General features: G+C 39.3%; 1 protein-coding gene across 5 annotated transcripts in view; it reads left to right on the top strand.

Moving 5' to 3' along the window:
• Pcdh15 (protocadherin related 15) overlaps positions 1-14,127 on the top strand; it is an 840,767-nt gene that overhangs the window by 638,754 nt on the left and 187,886 nt on the right. For all 5 annotated transcript variants that reach the window (XR_007974376.1, XM_052163513.1, XM_052163511.1 and 2 more), the window contains exon 21: positions 11,797-11,913. Coding sequence is in view for 4 of the 5 variants with exons in the window: in XM_052163513.1 (XP_052019473.1) it covers positions 11,797-11,913 (117 nt within the window). In the remaining variant the exon portion in view is untranslated. The remainder of the gene's footprint in view (positions 1-11,796; positions 11,914-14,127) is intronic.

The following is a 14,127-nucleotide window of genomic DNA, read 5'->3' as shown; positions in this document are numbered from 1 at the left end:
TTTGGCAATCTGTTCTGATCTTTTGCCTCCTTCTCATTCTCTGGTTCATTCTGTCTTTGCCTGTGTCTAGATTGTTCTTCCTCTGTAACCTGTCTCTGTTACAGTAAAAACTGTCCCAGTAAAAACGGCCCCCTTCTCTTGCTCTCTCTGCACTGCCCCTCAAGTAGCTTCCCTTTCCCCTCTCTCTTTTTGTGAGAGTTAAGCATATCCCATCCTGTCAAATCTTTCTCTAATTCATCATTTTGACTGCCACTCAATTAGGCATCACTTTTAAACATGGGTGCTTCCATCTACAAACTAATTTTACCTTCATTGTTTGGGATTAAAGGTGAGTACTAAGAATGTGTCTGTATTCCAGCCAGAGAAGATTAAAGATGTGTGCTAAGGGCTGAGCCACACCACAACTAGAAACAGGTTCTTTCATGAAATAACACAATCTCAGGGTTCACAGTGTGATCAAAAATCCTGCAACAGACATGTGACAATGGGAAATGCCTTTTATTTGATGGTGTCTTCCTGTTCTCCCAGAATGAAAATTAGCTGATCAAATGTCACTGACTTCTCTCTGATGAGTAGCTGGTGGTGATGGTCAGAGTTACTCAAGATTGAAGTAGGCTGCACTGAGTTTAGGCTAGACTTATGCTCAGGCAGGTAGTCAGAAGAAGTCAAATTGGAGCTAAATATATTAAATTGATTGGAACACGGTCTACTTTGATTGTATCATGAAAGAAGTCAGTAGAGACAAACTGGGTTCAAATATTTTATTTTTAAAAAAGCAGATTAAAAATATGTCTTAATCATCCTGGCTTCCTAGATTGGCCTTCCTCTTCCTAGGCTACTCTTCACTGTGATCCAAAGTTTCACTAAGACTCGCAAGCAGCATCTAGAAGGGATCCAGTCACTGTGGCTCATTCTCTCCTCTAAACTTAGAGGATGATGGACTGACTCATCCTGTGCCTCAGTCCTTTGCTTTATTCAGAGAACTCAAGTGTTCCAGTGGATAAATCAGCCTGATCTGTGTCATTCATTTATTGTGCATTTGAAACAAAACTTCCCTAATAGTTATATACATGTTCAACATCACTTTTTCTTTACTTTTTCTTACTTATACAAGAATAATAAAATCTCAGGCTATATTTCTAAAAGCAGAGGGTTCCTTTTTTCTGGTAACTCCAGGTAGGATATGCACATTGAAACTTTGAAACTCTCCCATACATCACTGAAGCCAACAGAATATCTCCACTGTTCTTAATAGACAAGTAGAGTACTGGTCCTGTTTCTCTCCCAACACAACCTCCCAAACTTGCAAACTTTCAGCTGTTTGTTTGCTTCTATCTGTATGGGCAGGCCATCCTGCTGATCATATAATTTCATAGTATTTGAGGAAGAGATATTTGTTCCACAAATAATCACCACGAGGAAAGAGTCTTAAAGATCCTCTCTTTGAAAAGTATGAGCAGAGGCATGGTTTCTTTTGTAAAGAAGACAAAATGAAATGGTAAATTATCTAGTATTGAGCTCATCTAATATTTTAAACCTTGGTAAATGTGTAAATCAAGGGAAACTTGGAAGATCATATGCCTACATGATGAACAAAACAAGAGTTTACAACAGATACTGGTTAAAACTCTTCCAGGGTCAAGTTCCAATAGGCTAAACCAACTATATTTTAATATATAATTATATAATATAATAGTATAATATATCTTATACTATTATGTAATAGCATAAAAACTATATCTTGTAGATTTAGAGGGCACAGATAGACAAATCCTTATTGTGTGGAAAATAGTAAATTATGTACTATGGTTAGTATCTAAAAATCAAAAACAAAACTCCAAAGAATGTAAACCATGAGATCCAATAGTATATCCTGCCTTCCAAACTAACTTATAAAATAAGCCAGTTCTTAGAATCCAAGATATATAACCCAATTATATAATGATACAATTACAGAGCTAGGAGGAGTGCAGATCAGAATGGCTGAAGGTGTTTGTAGGCAAATGACACCTTCAAAGGACAAGGGACAGACAGTGTTCTTACCTGTCCCAGAGTGCTCTGTGGGGCAGGAATGACTAGACAGAGTGTCTGCACTAAAAGATTACCCATATACAGGCTGAGGTTGTGGCAAACAGTGGTTCATACAAGGACCTCATATTTTACCCTTTGAAGGACTTTCCTCCAGAACAAAATGTTGCTATTCCATTGACTATAAACAAGAAGGAACCAATGCACAGGGCACTGTCAAAGCCACAGCACCTGAGGGCCACCGAGTAGGGTCTTGGCTTTGATTTGGACATAGAAGCCATAGCTTGAGGATGTAACCTCTTTTTTTGGATGAAAAAAAAAGAGGCAGAACCTTTGCACACTTTAAGACTGGCAATAGCTATCATGTTCCTGTCTAAATGGGGGACATTTGAACAAAAAGATAATTATAGGAAACTAGCAATTGAAATGTTGAAATGTTGGTTGTTATTTACTTTGTCCACTTCTTCCCCTGGCTAGCCAGGTGGATCTGGACTGGAGGGAGGGGAGCTTAACCAGGTGGGAAGAGCAGGATATTGGTCTGTGGGGCAATAAGCACTCCTGGGAACAGCTTCTGAGCGCTGGTTCATTTATTGGGGGGAGGTGGCCAGGGTCCTGGGGCAAGGTTTGTGTGGCTGTATATCACCGACCAGGGCAGGGGTATTAGAAGATGTTCATCTGCGTACTCAGAGTTTATATAGTCAGGGGAGGAGAAAACCTTATAAGGTCAAACAAGGAGGGAAGCCTGATCACTGTCAGAGTAATTGATTCCTGCGAGGGTTGATGATGAAGGAGCCACCTTTATGTCATCAGGTTGGGAAGGGGAGGAAGCCAACTCCTTCTGTCCTCATATTGACATATCTGGGGTTGAAGCTTCCTTGACCCTTCCTACATAACCCTGGATCATTACTGTCCCACAGTTATTCTTAAAATGTACTAAATGTGTGATGCTGGGGAGATTTCTGCATGATCAAGAACATTGTTTTTGTTCTTCCAGAGGATCTAGGTTCAATTCCTGGTACCCACATGGAAGCTCACATCATACCTATAACTCCAGTACCAGAAATCTGATGCCCACTTCCTGCCTCTGCGGGCATCAGACATGCACAGACACATATTCGAGGAAACCACTCTTATACATAGAATATAATTTAAAAGTTAAAAAAAAGAAAGAAAAAAGTATAAAAGAAATACTGAAGTCTTCCATAAAGTTATTTATCTTGAAATAATGGCTGTGTGTGGTGGCCTTCCAATACTTTTCTTCTTCTCTTCTGCTGGTCAGTGTCTTATTAATGTTTTATTAATTATTAGTGTTTCTGATTTGATGGCATTGGCCATCAAATTTAAAAAGCTGAATGCATAGGGAGACATGATCTTTGGACCTCTTCATATTCTATCAGCCTAGACCAAGGACCAAACTGTCACCTGTTGCCTCTAGACTAGAGGAAGTCAATAAAAATGTACACAGATGTTGAATTTGTCTCCTGAACTGTAGAAATCACACAGGTCTCTTAGAACTCCATCAGTAGTCCATGGTGGGTTCTCGATGTCCTAAGAAAGTATCTTATTTATGCATATAATACAGCCTTTTAACATTATTGATTAGCACTTTTACTCCTGATTAAAAAAGAAAAAAAATCTCTTGGCACGGTTTAAGAGCTCTCACCCACTTCCAGTAGGAGTGAAGGAAGCTGTTAAGATCTCATTCCTACTAAGGCCTTATGAACAGTGAATATAGGTTCTATGGTCATAGCGGCCTTCCTATCATGCACAGCGGCTGTCCCTGTCATACACTGTATGGTGCTTGTCATGATTGGTATTTTCTTATATCCTCAGAAAACTCAAATTGAACTCATTCAGTTTTCCAAATAATAATTTACATCTTCAGCATCTCAGACTTGTCTGTCAGGAATCTGTTAATAGTACCCTACTTCTCAGTGATAGTTCTCTCTTTCACACACACACACACATATATACACACACACATATACACACATACCACATATACACACATACATATGCACACATACCACATATACACATACACACATACACATACACACATACATATACACACATATACATACACATACATACACATACACACACATACATATACACATACAAATACACATACATGCACATACACACACATATACACATACAAATACATATACATACACATACACACACACATACACATTTATATACACCATAGACAAATAACACCTCCACGCACACATACACACAGCATACACACATATACACACATCATAGACAAATACCACATACACATATATACACACACCACATACACACACCATATACACACATGTACAAACACTACACACACATATACACATACAAATACATATACACATACACACACATATACACATGTATACACATACAGAGAGACAGACAACATACACAAACATACACACACTCAACCCATAAACAAATAAAACTCTGGAAAACATGAGACTACATAAAAGTTAATACATTGCTACAGCAGAACTTCATATAATGTTAATATAGATTGTCTATTTCAGAGAAATAAAATGATGTTTTTGATACCAATAAAGAATATTTGGTCCTGTTTATAAAGCTTCTTCTGGGACTAATATTCCCAAGAATGATATTTGAGGAAACTGCCTTAGGTTTTAGAGAAAACAAATATTTGTATGGCTGAATATTGAATGGATTGTTGTTTTAAATACAGCTATAAATTCTACCTTTTTTCTGTCTTACCAGTTCTTGACACAAATATGGAGGTTTGTTGAAAATTACCTTCAGAAAGTGGTCCTTTTGTTCTTTGCTTCATTTTGTATGTTTTATTTTGTTTGGTTGTCTGAATAGTTTTGTGTTTGGATGGTTGGTTGGTTGGATTTTGTTTCTTTTTCTGAGACAAGGTTTCTCTGTGGAGCTCCTGCTGTCTGGAGCTGTTTCTGTAGATCAGGCTGGCCTCTAACTTAGAGATCCTTGTGCCTCTGTCTCCTGAGTGCTTCCATTAAAGGTGTGTATTAACATGTCCAGCTGGTTTGTCTTGTTTTTAGTGAAAATTCAGTTCAAGTCTTCTTCCCTAAAATATTCCAATAAAATTTGTGTCCGCCTTTATCATATATATATATACACACATATATACACATACATATACATACATATATACATACATATACATACATACATATATCTGTGTGTGTGTGTCTGTCTGTCTGTGTCTGTGTGTCTGTGTATTACAGAACGTAGGCCTGTAGTATCTTGGTTGGAGTTTCAGTGTTCCTCAAAAGTTCTTTTGGTATATAGTGCAAGAATATTGAGAATCAGGGATCTTGTTTATTGGTTCCCAAGGGCACTGACCTCATGAAGGGATTAATTTACTAACAGATTCTAGAAGAATGAATTAGGGAGGGTCTCTGCTTAAATTAAGATCTCTCTTTCCTTATTTTTTGGCCACGGTGAAGTACAAAGCTCTGGTCTATAATGCTCTTCAAACTCAGAACTGTAACACAAAATAGATCAATCCTCCTTTAGTTTTTCTCAGATACTTGGTTGCAACAAAAAGATTACCAACTCAGAAATCCCATGGTCCCCTAACAAATCTAGGTGTCTTAGAGTTACTTACTATTGATGTTATGAACCATCATGACTAAAAGCAAGTTGGGGAGTAAAGGGTTTATTCAGCTTATAATTCCACATCACAGTGGACCATCAAAGGAAGTCAAGACAGGAACTCACTCAGGGTAAGAACCTGGAGGCAGCAGCTGGTGCAGAGACCGTGGAGGAAGGATGCTTGCTCGTTCCCCACGGCTGGATGTCTCAGCTTGTCTTCCGTATACACTGGAATCCTAAAGAAATAAGCATTAATAACTGAAGAAATGGACTTGCTAGCTAGGGCAGAAAGAATCAGGAAAAAAGCGAAAGCTTCCTCATACAAGCTTCCGGCAGAAAGTGTGGCTTTCATTAAAGACATGCATCTTCCCACCCCAAAGACCCAGATTAGAACTGGATCTACCTACTTCAGATTAAGTAAAAATTATCTCACGGGGGTACTCTCCCGCTGCCTGTGCCCTGCACTACTCCTTGTTACCTGGCTCTACCTGTCCTGTCCGTGGAGGTTGGAGTTGAGATGGCATGAAGTCCATTACACAGACTTTGGGAGCTGCGAGCTCATCTGAACACTACCGCAAGTTCCTTTAATCCCTTCCACTTGCGCCTCCATTGGTCCCAAGGAAGCATCTCTTCTAAACTGCAGTTCCCGATTGGCTGGCATTGTCTGTGGCTGCAATCCTTGGTCTCTCAGGCAGTCCTCAATTAGATCCTCCTGCAGGAGCAGCTTTTGCAGCTGTGTGGCCCCCGTAAAGGTGGCCCCTCCGTTCCTGCTGCAACCTCCGACTTTGAATTCTAGTTAATTCCACAGGTAGTCAAGTTGCCATGAACAGCCATCGCACGTGACAACCAAGAATCTTCAGTGATGAGTTTAGTCTTCAAAAACTATGAAAATATCAAAGAATTTGACTTCTATTTAAGAAGATCCCCAATTCGAAGCAGGAAAACACACCATTTGTCTAAACGTACCCACTTCTTGACAGCACATTCAGGAGTTCAGGGATGAGAGAAGTCAGCATAACCCAAGAAACAGAAGACAGAAAACAGGACACAAAGACTGTAACGCTCCTGCATGGACTCTGGCAGCCAGGAATAGACCTAATTGACACAGAAAATAGAGCCAACTGTCCTTAACTGAGAAGAGTTGGAGGAGGGCAGGGTGGCCCAAAAGTCAGTGCCCTTGGCATACAGAATTGTCAGAAGCATAGAGGTAGATACACTCTTGGTTTCACATCACTTATTTCTTGGGGAGAGGGTCGGAACTGGAGAAGATTTAGACTACAATTTATTTTTTTTATAAAACACATCATGTTAGTCATATCTTTATATTTAGTTTCTGTGTTCATTTTTTATTTTAGTTTGCTATTCATTTATAAGCTAAGCTGGCCAGATAGCATACAGCATCCTGGAATGCTATTCAATTTTTTTTTTCCCCTCAAATCTACCCTTTGGTATGAACAACAAAAAATAAAATAAAATAAAATAAAATGGCTTGCGTGATTATTTTAGACTTTCATTTTGAAAATGAATACATAAAACTCATGTTTTTCTTCCATCTAGCTAACAATAACTTGAGGTCACATCTTATTTGTAGGATACATGGATTCAAATTACAAGCTTTACTGGTTAAAAAATAACACAGTGAGAGATGCCTGGTGTTGTTTTCGTTGAAAGCCATGGCAACAGTTGGAATGCTCTATTGGAATACAAAAACTAATTTTTGTTCAGATCAACAAATATAACCACAGGAAGCAAACTATAATGGGTTTTAATGATAAAATTAACTATAGGGCAGAAGAAGAAATCTTTCCTTTTGCCAATACTGCCCTCTAGTGGTAGAGTTGAGCTTTTAATTTAACTGCGTAATAGAACCCTTGCACACCAGGAGAGGTTTTTTTTCTTTGATGGCCCTGAAGCATAAATATAATGAACTATTGATTATGCGTGTTGGCATTGCATTCCAATAAACTGGCTCACCCAAAACAGTGCATTGTGGGAGAATGATGGGCAATCTGTCACATATTTCACCCACAATAGAGATCATAAGCCTAACACATGTAGAGTAAGCCATGAAAAGAAATACTGCTACATTATAATGATATTGATTTATTCTTCATGCTGTCAATGGCAAACAAAATAATGAGCGGGATAAGCAATCTCTTAATGGTCTTCTGTTATTATAACCTTTGGCGTGTGTGTAATCATTTTATGAGGATGGGTGTCATAACACCCAGTGTGAATTCACAAACGTGAACCTGCCAATACCTGCCTAGAAGAAAAAAAAAAGGATCTTTTCTCTCCATACCACCAAGAACTGAATTGATGCAAGTAGGAAAATACACCCTGCTATCATCCTGCTATACCACCACAAGAGAGTCGAATCTTCTGACAATTGACGTTTCCTTGGGCCAGAGGGACAGAGATAAGCTGCAAAACAAAAACACAAACAAACAAACAAAAACAAAAAACAGGAGCACACTGAGTTTATCAACCTTTGGAAAGTCATATAGTTAAACATGCAATGTTGGGTTCTCCTTTTATAACCTCTAGAAGTTACAATTTAAGGGTGCATGTGGACTCCCATCTTTAGTTATAAAATACACTCACTAAATTATTCACTATTTGTTTTTAATGTATCTATTTATTCCCACTAGAACACAATATCAGCTCTCTGCCATTCCACCTTTCTTTTGAGAATGGTAAGCCCCCCTCTGGGTATTACTCACCCCAGGAACATAAAGTCATGTACCACCACCACCACTACCACCACTAACCCGCACATAAAGTCGCTCGAGGACTAGGCACATCCTGTCCCACTGAGGCCAGACAAGGCTGTCCATTTAGGGGCATGGGATCTACAGGCAGGCAGGCAACGGGCTCATGGACAGTCCCTGCTCTAGTTGTTGGGGGAACCCACATGAAGACCAAGCTGCTTGTCTGCTACATATATGCGGGAGGGCCTAGGTTCAGCCTGTGCTAGCTCTTTTGTTGGTGATTCAGTCTCTGGGAGCCTCCCACAAAATCAATGGAGAGTGTGTATGCCAAAGCGTCCTCCATTTTCCCTGCCTGAATCCCCAGATGAGTCCTTTACACCACTTGTCATGGAGAGCCAGAGTTTCTAAGTCCATTTGCTAAGTCAGATTCTTCCCTGCAGAACTCGTAAATGAAGTCTTTCTTTTAAAGAAGAGGTTGTGAACACCACATGTCTGAGGCCATACCTTTTATTTTTTCAATTTTGCTAACTGTTGGGGCACTGTTTCTAGATAATGCCTTCAGGTTCTTCTTACTCGGCCTACTGTATTGTACACATGAAAGGAAACTTGCCTTGTTTCTCGCACGTAACCAACCCCGACCATTTCTGCAAAAAGAGAAATTTACAGTTGGTTAATTAGTACATTTCAGGCTAGCATTGGGTGAAAGGGACGGTTCTGATGCTAATAGGGTCCTGTTCCCCAATTGGTTCTTGATTTGTCTGTAAAGAAAGCCAGGGGTGGGGGTAGGGGTGAGGGTGGGAGCAATTGCTGTGTGGAAGGTACAGGAAGGGTTTCTGGGTCACAGGAGGAAAAGGCAGACAGAAGGAAAGAGAGAAGAGTTTCTGCAATGCTTTGAAGGAAGTGGAACACAGCAACCACGTGAAACCTTTGGGGGATTCGTGGCCTGTGGCCATCACTACAGGTGGGTGGCCACGGATGTTTGACAGGGGCTAGGTAGGACTAGTCACTGAAGTTTAGGGCAGGTGGGGAGATGGAGATAATACATTGGTTTTAGGGCACGCTTTTCCAGGCAAATATCAGCGCCCAACAATTGTGCCAAAAAGACAAGTTATAAAGGAGCAAACTATGTGCCTTTTGTCTGTGGATGCAAGGGAAGCCAGATGGGGGCTGGTGACATGGCTGACCCCAGAGCGAAGGCGCTAACATAAAACTACACACAACAATCGGGTAGAAAAGATGTGTCCGAACACATGAAAGAATGAATAGAGTGTTTTACCACCTTCATTTACGAGTAAATTTTAAAAGGTGCCTTGGAAAGGAGTAATGATAATTGGCAAATTTGTGTAGAACCTAAATGTGTTTGACCTGAAGCACCCCAAACAATCCAAGATGTGATGCTTCATCAAACATTAAAGCAGTTGTTGTAGTAAATATTATGTCAGAAAAAAAAATGACATGCAGTTCCCTAAATGATAAGATGATTAAAAAAAAATCTTTGTCCGCTCAGAGGAATTGATTTATTGTTTTTGACTCTTACAAATAATTATATCAATTCAGACCAGTCAGTACCTGTCTGGACCACCATCTTTATTTGTCAAATTATGGTTAGGAGAGTTTTCAGAGATATGTCTTTATCTGGAGTCAGATAGTATCGAATAGTATAGTATCCAGTACTTAGTTATCATGGCCGTAACTTAGTATCTACTCAAAGACTGGCAGTAAGCCTTCACTGCCACAGTGAAATGAGATGCAGATAAATAAATTGCTTTCAAATTTTCCCTTAAGTAAATTAACACTGCATTCTATCTGTAAGCATATGTAATTGCGAACACCATCACTGTAGTGTGCTTCAGGGAAGACTTCCTCCTCTTATTATTTTATATTCATTAAAATGAAAGTTGAAATAAAGAACATTTCACAGTTTACTCATATAATCATATAAAGTATGTGGGATATTCTAACCTGTGTAAGAACACAGAGAAGTTTTAAAAAAAGAAACAACAAAACAAATAACAAATTTATCATGGTTTCCTGGACTGTATTTGCTGGGGGGGGGGGTGAGGAATAGGGAACAGGGTTTCTCTGTGTAGCCCTGGCTGTCCAGGAATTCTCTCTAGCCTGGAACTTGGAGATCTGCCTGCCTCTGCCTCTTGAGTGCTGGGATTAAAAAGGTGAGCTCCAACATCTGGCTCAGAAAGTAACTTTAAAAAAAAAAATCACATTTAGAGCCAGGTGGCCAGTGATAGCTTGTTTGTGGTGAGCTCTGACTTGTGGGTATGAAAGCCTGAATTCAAGACCCAGAGCCTACAGAAAAAAAGGGGGAAGAAGAAGGGGAGAAAACCACTGGGCTTGGTGGCATATGTTTGTTTAGTTTTGGGTAGGCAGGGATGGACAAATCTCTGAGACTCATAAACCAGCCAGTCTAACCTGCTGGGAAGTCCCAGGCTAGTTATTGACCACTCTTCATAAAAGGAAGTGCAAGCATCCACAGAAGTGCACCTGAAGACGTACTTTTAGCCTTCAAATGCACTTGTGAACACACGCATGCCCCACCCAACACACATGCTGAATTGGCACACAGGAATGCTTATACATTCACACCAGGCAAAAATTCTCTTTGCATTTTTCAAAGTTAGCATTTAGACCCAACAAGCAGCTGAAAGAGTCAGATGCAGATATTTGCACCCAACCAATGGGCAGACGCTACTGACCCCTGTGGTTGAATTTCGGGAAAAGTTGGAAGAAGCTGAGGAGGAGGAAGGTAACCCTGTAGGAGGATCAGCAGTCTCAATTAACCTGGACCCCCAAGATCTCTCAAACACTGGACCACCAACCAGGCAGCATACACAGGCTGATATGAGGCCCCCTAACACATATGCAGCAGAGGACTGCAGGGTCTGGGTTCAAAGAAGGTGTACCTAACCCTCAAGAGACTGGAGGCCCCAAGGAGTGGGGTGGGGATGGGAACATCCTTGTGGAGGGGGGATGGGGAGGAAGTATGGGATGTGGAACAGTGGAAGGGTGAACCAGGAGGGGAATAAAAATCTGGAGTTTAAAATAAATAAGTAAATAAATAAATAATAAATAAATAAATAAATAAATAAATAAATAATAAAAAATATCAAAACTAATAAGAAATAAAGCTAGGCATCTTGGGAGGGAAAAAAATAATTTACATCATACCTTTAGGGATAGCCTGGAGGACATTCCAAGCATCAGTGCTTGAGCCTTGAAAGCATGTGATATTCTGAGGGTGACCTTCAGCTAATATCACACACACTGATAAAGGGTCCCAACTTCTCTAGGGCGTCAGTAGGGAGACACATGGGTCTGGGAAGATGAAACTGACCTTGGTAAATCGGTTGCATGACTTGAAGAACCCAATCGACCTAATCGGTTCCCCGGGCTCCTTTGGCCACAGCACTAAACTCTCAATTCCACTTTACAGGACATGAATGACTACCCTCCAGTGTTTAGCAAACGCATCTACAAGGGGATGGTGGCTCCAGATGCGGTCAAGGGGACACCCATCACCACCGTTTATGCTGAAGACGCGGACCCACCTGTAAGTAGAGACGCTGGCGGATGCTGTGGGTTGAGGTTAGAAAAATGCGCCATTCCCTAGATAGCAGCTAGATCATGAGGATCCCTCTCCTCCTTTCCGGAGTTCTTGCTAACTGACTATACATCTACTGTCTACCAATCATGTTTTATGTGACCCCTGATGAAAGTAGAAAGCTGACGATACGCTTTTTAGTTAGAGTTCAAATGTTTACTGTTTGCGAATTTATCCAGCCTGGACGCTAAGCACATGCAGAGGTGTTTGCATTTGGAATCCTGAACCATCGTACAGGATCCTTATTTAAGTTGAATTTTGTGTGGGAAAGGTTTCATATTCATGCATTTCTGTTTTATTTATGCATGGCTATTTTATAAGCAAATAGCTAAGCCCACATATAACATATTTTTATAAACATAAATCTCAGTATCTCTTTCAGATGTATTTAGAAGATTTTTCTTTAATCACGTAGAGTGTTGACCTATTTCTAAACATCCCAAGTTGCCAATCAAGACACAGGGCTTTCAACTAATATATAATTTTAGCAGAAATTAAGGACATTTTTTCTTAAGGTTGTTAAATTATTATAGTCAAAAATAATAACACCAGTATAAAACACTCTGTATAAAATCTACAATTCTTTCCATTTTTTTTCTTTCTAAGCAGAATGTTAAGATTTATTTTTTTATTATGAAGGAACTTATGCTACTAATAGTTTCTAGAAAATGCAAATAAACATATTAAATGAGCTATTATTGAAAAGAAAAGTCTAAAAAGATTAAAGCCTTAAATCATGCAAGTGACTTAAAATTATTTCTCAGTGCTAATATGCATACTATTTCTAAAACAATATTTTATATTAAAAAATCAGTAGTGGTCATAACAATTTTCAGTTCCAGCAGCAACAAGCTATATAAAGCTTGTTGTGACTATGACATCTGGAAAAAAGAATAAATTAACTTTGGAAGCAATGTCCCTTTGCTCAGGAGCTCCTTCCCCGGGATGTTAAAACACTTTTGTAACTAGCTTGTCACAGCTTGGAAAATAAGCAAAAGTTCATAGCAGTCAATAGCAAGGAGTACCTGCTGCCCACTGTCCACTGTGATCTATTAGCATACCAGTATCAAGAACACCCACTACCCACTGGGTTAATCAACTTCTGCTATCAAAAAACTCGCAACTGGGCAAGATAGAACTACAAAGAGAAATTAGAACAAAGTAGAAATGATAAATGAAGAGTTTAGGAGATCATTAAGTTTAAGAGTATAATTGATGTGTGGCCTAATGGTTCTGTTCTTCTATACAGGAGGCTCAAAGTCTTAGGGCCTTTGATCTTGGCACTTGTGACTTGGGTGCCTGGTGAGCCGATTGCTTCCATGAGGGTGATAAATGATTTCTCAGGCAATGGTCTACTCTATTAAGTTATCTTTCCTAGAAGAAGTCTCTGATTTAAAGCATTAGAGTTGTTTTTAAAACTTACCCAGGTTTGCTTTTCTGTAGGAGAAAGCTTTAGTTCACATCCTCAGTTCTTAGTGATTACTGAAATATCTGATGATTAATTGATGATGATGATGACGATGACGATGATGATGACAATGACAATGACAATGACAGGTTTTCAGCAAGTAAAATAAGTAATCAGATCATTCCATTGGCTGAGCATGCTGGCTTCACCTACTGAATTTACTTACAAAAATCTAATTCTGATTCCACTGAACACTGAAACAGTGACAATGTTTTACCATAACTATTTTTCAGATTTTAGCTTTGTAACCATTTCTACAGACTTAGTCCCTTGAATCAAGAAGCCTATAATTTAGCTGCATCCACACCAGTGCAAAATAATAACCTGGTTCCAAGGATGTTTTCAGAAGACAAGTGCTGCATGCATAATTTTAAAATATTATAATTGAATTTTTTCTTATACTTTGATGTTGGTTTCAGAAAATCATATAGTTTCCAGAAATGCTTACCAGTGCTTTCCTCTCTCTTACTGCTAGAAATATTCACTTAACAATAGACACTAATTTTAATTTGCTGTCCTGTAGGGTTTCTGTTCCTTTATCTATTCCAGTACTTGAGCTATTACTGCTCATATATAATACTAAATTACTGCTCATAAAATGCTAAATGTTTATTTGGTGACCTCTGCTCCAAATTGTAAGACCTTTAATGGTAGGAAACCCACTCAACATTTCTATTCCCACATGTTAGATCAGG

The sequence above is a fragment of the Apodemus sylvaticus genome, chromosome 19 (genome assembly GCF_947179515.1).
Source record: "Apodemus sylvaticus chromosome 19, mApoSyl1.1, whole genome shotgun sequence".
In the NCBI taxonomy this organism is placed as follows: domain Eukaryota; kingdom Metazoa; phylum Chordata; class Mammalia; order Rodentia; family Muridae; genus Apodemus; species Apodemus sylvaticus.
This window is presented reverse-complemented; position numbering and strand designations above follow the sequence as displayed.